Here is a 5323-nt window from a genome sequence, read left to right as displayed (position 1 = left end):
CAAACTGAAATGCCTATTTCATTCACGTGAGGATATCCCCCAGCTTGGAGAAATTAGGTCTTTGCTTGTCACCTTCCTGGGAGTCCTGTCTAATGCTGGGACAAAGAAAGGGGATTCTCATGGCCAAGTCTTTTCCTGAGAGGAAAAGTAAGTGTCTCTGCGCAGCTGAGGGAGGGAAGATCAGGGATGACTTCAGGCTGTTTCCCAGCAGGTTCCCCTGGAGCCCCAGGGACCCCTCGAGGGAGCCGCGAGGGGCAGAGCAAGTGCTGCCGTGGGCTGGTCCTCTGCTGCTGAGCTGGGCCGGGCTCCTGGAAGGAGGGAGCTCCTGGCAAGTGGGCAGTGCTGCAGAGAGACAGCTCTGCCCAGGAGCAGCTCCTCTGCAAAGCGCAGCAGGGCTGAGGGCACTGCCTGAAGGCACCGAGGGGAGGGAGCGAGGCAGAGAGAGCGTAAAGGCAGTCTGGAGTGGGAGGATGCTGAGAGCTCACTGCGCGGAGAGATCTTCACAGCCCTCTACCTGGTAAGTGCCTGGGTGCAGGACAATGTAGCTGCGGTTCCTGGAGGGATATCCAAAAGCTGGTACATGCCACAGCAACTATGATCTTTCAGGAGGACTCTCACAGCTTCCCTGTTGTAGAGGAGGAGGAGGTGCTGCAGAGCAGGGCTTCCCTGCTGCACCGTCAGAAGGAGAGGGCATGACGGCTGCCTTCTCCCGGGCACTGCTCCAGGGTGTGAAGGCGTCTGTGCAGGCAGGGGTGGCCAGGGCTGTCCTTCCGAGCAGGGTCCCTGAGCCCCAGGGGGCTGAGCACCAGGGCAGAGACTCTGCCGCCTGCCAGGCTCAGCACTCAGCCTGCCCGGGGAGCTCCCCACGACGCTGTGGGGAGAAGCTGTGGGTGGAAGGAGTGAGCCCCACCAGGGCACAGTCCTTCTGCTGTCCAGAGGGTGCAGCGTGGGTCAGGGCTGCTCAGGCTTCTCCATCACCCGGAGGACATTTGCAGAGGGTCATGTTAAAGATGGGTGTCAAGGTAGGGGATTACCTGAAAGGGAAGCAGTGTGTGCTTTGAGTTTTCTCCCCTGGGTTGTCTGGGTGGGCAGTGGGAGATAGGAATTGATTGCTCTGCTCTGGAGTAGGCAATGAGACCCCAGTTCTCGTTAGGACTTGCCTGAGCTGCTCCTTAGCCCCTGCACACACCGAGATGTCCCTGGGCAGTGCCCTGCTGCCAGGAGGTGTCTGCAGGGCAGAGCTGAGCACGCAGCAGGGCGGATGGGCTCTGTGAGCATGAAGAGGGAGGAGCCATGAGGGCAGAGAAACAGGTCCTGGTCCAGAAGAGCTCCAGGCAGCAGAGCCATGGGCAGCGAGGAAGAGAGAACTGCTCCCAGAAAGGCCATGGCAGGAGGGGTTCAGGCACCTCCCTGCCATCCCCTGCAGTGCAGATGCTTTCCCTGGAGCAACCCCCTGCTCTCCTCACTCACACAGCAGAGCCTCTGCCCTTCATGTCATGGACACTTGGCCATGAGTTGCCTTCCCGGCAGCCTGACCACCAAAGAGGAGAAAAACTCAAGCCTCTGACTGTGTCTCCTTTTGGGGGGAACACACGAGTGCCTTAGTCCTCCAGCTGAAAGAGCTGCCAGCACAGGGCAGCTGAGCTCAGGGCTGATGGACAGAGCGGCTGTCCTCACTCTGCACTGAGGGACAGTCCCTTTGCCTCTCAGGACCCACACGATTTCACTTGCAGTGCAGCAGAAATGCCCAGGATTTCTGCAGTAGAAACACTGCTCAGCTGTGGTGGGGCAACCAGACCAGAAGGCACAAACCAAAACCCCACAGCTCTGCTCTGCAGGCAGGTGAATTGGCAGCGACAATGCTGAGAAGCTCTTTGATATCACGAGTGGATTTAATCTGAGATCACCCTGTGTTCCTGTTTACCTATTGCTGTGGGGCAGGACTAACTCCTCCAGAGCCCAGAGCAGAGCCTGCGGCTCCCTGGGGCACCCTCAGCCAGCACCAACCAGAGCTCGTGCAAGGGACCTGCCAAAGGACTTCCTGAATGCAGAGAGACACTTTGGGGTGGTCCTATGAGAAATGGCTTTGATTTTGCTCAGAGAAGTTTCTCCTAACTTGTCACTGTCTTTTCCCTCTTGGACAGTCCCCCATGCCCAGAGGCAGCAGATGTCCAACACCAGCTCCATCACCCAGTTCCTCCTCCTGGCCTTCGCAGACACACGGGAGCTGCAGCTCTTGCACTTCTGGCTCTTCCTGGGCATCTACCTGGCTGCCCTGCTGGGCAATGGCCTCATCATCACCGCCATAGCCTGCGACCACCGCCTCCACACCCCCATGTACTTCTTCCTCCTCAACCTCTCCCTCCTCGACCTGGGCTGCATCTCTACCATTCTCCCCAAATCCATGGCCAATTCCCTCTGGAACACCAGGGCCATCTCCTACTCAGGATGTGCTGCCCAGCTCTTTCTGTTTTCCTTCTTTTTAGTAACAGAGTATTATATTCTCACCATCATGGCCTATGACCGCTACGTTGCCATCTGCCAACCCCTGCACTACGAGACCCTCTTGGGCAGCAGAGCTTGTGTCTACATGGCAGCAGCTGTCTGGAGCAGTGGGTTTCTCACTGGTCTGCTGCACACTGCCAATACATTTTCACTGCCCCTCTGCAAGGGCAATGCTGTGGACCAGTTCTTCTGTGAAATCCCTCAGATCCTTAAGCTCTCTTGCTCACACACCTACCTCAGGGAAGTTGGGCTTCTTGTGGTTAGTCTTTCTTTAGGTTTTGGGTTTTTTATTTTCATTGTGGTGTCCTATGTGGAGATCTTCAGGGCTGTGCTGAGGATTCCCTCTGAGCAAGGGCGACACAAAGCCTTTTCCACGTGCCTCCCTCATCTGGCCGTGGTCTCCCTGTTTGTCAGCACTATCATATTTGCCTATCTGAAGCCTCCCTCCATCTCCTCCCCATCCCTCGATCTGGTGGTGACAGTTCTGTACGCGTTGGTACCTCCAGCACTGAACCCGCTCATCTACAGCATGAGGAACAAGGAACTGAAGAATGCCCTGAAGAACCTGATTCGAGAAGTAGTATTTCAGCAGCAATAAGCTGCCCATCTCTCTTCACAAGGTTTCTCCAAGTGATCTCAGGCAACTTGTGTCCTTTGGGCATTGTACTGGTTATAATCGTGATCAGAAATGTTTGCTTTCATCGTCCTTCTCAAGAGGCTGAAGCCAGTCTGTCTGGCCCAAAGGCCTTCTCTCAATGAGTCTATCACTGCGCTACTGCTGGCCTCCTTTGTGGCATGTCTGTAAATAAAGGGGATTGCCTGCGTGCAGCGTGTGCAGCTTGGGCTCTTCTTTCCACAGTGGAGTGCAGAATACGCTCAGGGAATTGCAGGCTAAAAGGCCCTGCTGTTGGGCTTGGGTGCTGCATTGGCTTAGGGGGACAAGGGCATGGCTTGATGTGTGAGGGAATGAGGGCTGGAGTGAGCCTTCACTTTACTGGTGCCCAATGCCATGGAGATCCTGGACGGTCAAAAGGCATCTGCTTGAGGCTCTCTCACATATGGCAGGGCTGGTCAAAGATGCCCGACCTTCTGATGGGGGATCTGAACCCAGCAGGAGAGCACAGGGCATCTCTGGGTCACTGGGTGCCTCGGGTTGGAAAGTGAATGGAGGTTTCCAAAACTCCCCCCAAAAGTGGAGTCACCCAAAGGAAAAGGGCTAACCTGAAGGATGCACAGCCCAGTGGGGCTCTGCAATGCCAGAGAGGCAGCGGAGACACAGCAGGCACGAAGAAGGCAGCCTGAAGAGTGCTTCACATCATCTTCAGTGAGGAGCCATGGGCTGGGTCCAGCGACACACCTGAACACATCCTGAAAGAGCGGAAAGGCCCTGTGATTTCTCGGAGTATCCCAGCCCCAGAGCCATGGGAGAAACCTTTCAGGGCAGTGATGCCTGTCTGGCCAGATCTGCTTCACTCCCGCACCAGCATGACCAGGATGGAGTCAGCCCATGGTGCCAGGGCAGCTCTGCAGAGCAGCAGCACCAGCTCCGGGCCCTGTGGGCACCTCAGGGGAGGGAGCCAGCAACAACTGGTCAGGCCAGCACGGACACACTCCCCTGGGGAAAGACTCTCTGTGGAGCAGGGGTTTCCCTGGAGAAGAGTGGAGCACCACGCGTGGGTCAGAAAGAAGGCAAGAAGCAGGAGAAAGAGGTTTTTCTGTTCACCAGCTTGGGGCAGCTCCTGTGCCACTGGACCTGGGGGTGGGGGTGGCACCGGCTGTGTGGGGGCTCTTCTGGAAAGGACACAACAGCACCCCAAGAGTGACCGAACCAATTACTTGGGCCATTGCTGGCCTCGAGCCCTGGGACTGATGGGGAGGATGAGAGCCCCTCCCCACCCCCAGGAGCTTCTGGGTCCTTCCGAGAGGCTGGGGCTGTGGTGGGAGTGCCCAGAGCTCTGCAGCACCCTGCAGCAGGCACTGCTGTGGGGCAAGCGCAGACTGAGACTCACATGGAGCCTGCTGCCAACCAGCACCCCCAGACCCCTTTCTGCAGGGCTGCTCTCCAGCCACTCCCACTCTGTACTTGTGTCCGGAGCGTTACTCCGTCCCGGGTGCAGAACCCGGCATTTGGAGTCGTTGAATGTCATGCCCTTCAGGATGACTGCTCAATGCTCCAACCTAGCCGGATCCCTCGGCAAGGCCTCTCGTCCCTCAAGAGAGTCAACAGCACCTCCCAGTTTGGGATCATCAGCAAACTTGCTAACAACGGATTCCACTCCTGCCTCCAGATCATTGAGAAATATCTTGAACATTGATAAATGTATAGAACTGGCCCCAGGATGGAGCCCTGAGGAACACCACTGGTGACCAGCTGCCAGCCAGATGCAGCCCTGTTCACTGCGACACTTTGAGCCCTGCCGTCCAGCCAGTTCTTCACCCGTGAGTGCTCTGGGAACCCCCTCATCTCACGGCTGGACACCTTGCCCAGAAGGATGCTGTGAGGGACGTTATCAAAAGCCCTTTGTGAACCCATGCTGACTGTGCCTGATGATTGCATTGTCCTTTAAATGCCTTTCCGTGGTACCCACAATCCTAGAATCCTAGAATATCTCAAGTTGGAAGGCACCCATAAGGGTCATGGAGTCCAACTCCCTGCTCCTCACAGCACTACCGAAAACTAAACCATATGACTTTCATAAATCAAAACAAATTGGCAAATATCAATTTTTATACAAAAGCACCCCCAGTGCTATGAAGATTCCCTCCATGGCACTGAACTATATCTGTCACTCTTTTCTAGTGGCATTAAGAAAAGGGA

General features: G+C 56.1%; 1 protein-coding gene across 1 annotated transcript; it reads left to right on the top strand.

Moving 5' to 3' along the window:
* Positions 1 to 2167: 2167 nt before the first annotated feature.
* Positions 2168 to 3103, top strand: LOC142076567 (olfactory receptor 14J1-like). Its single transcript, XM_075138860.1, has one exon. The coding sequence runs from the start codon at positions 2168 to 2170 to the stop codon at positions 3101 to 3103; it is 936 nt and encodes a 311-aa protein (XP_074994961.1).
* Positions 3104 to 5323: the final 2220 nt, after the last annotated feature.

This window comes from Calonectris borealis, unplaced genomic scaffold (genome assembly GCF_964195595.1).
Source record: "Calonectris borealis unplaced genomic scaffold, bCalBor7.hap1.2 HAP1_SCAFFOLD_66, whole genome shotgun sequence".
NCBI lineage: Eukaryota > Metazoa > Chordata > Aves > Procellariiformes > Procellariidae > Calonectris > Calonectris borealis.
The sequence above is the reverse complement of the archived record's forward strand: the minus strand, read 5'-3'. Positions and strand labels throughout refer to the sequence as shown.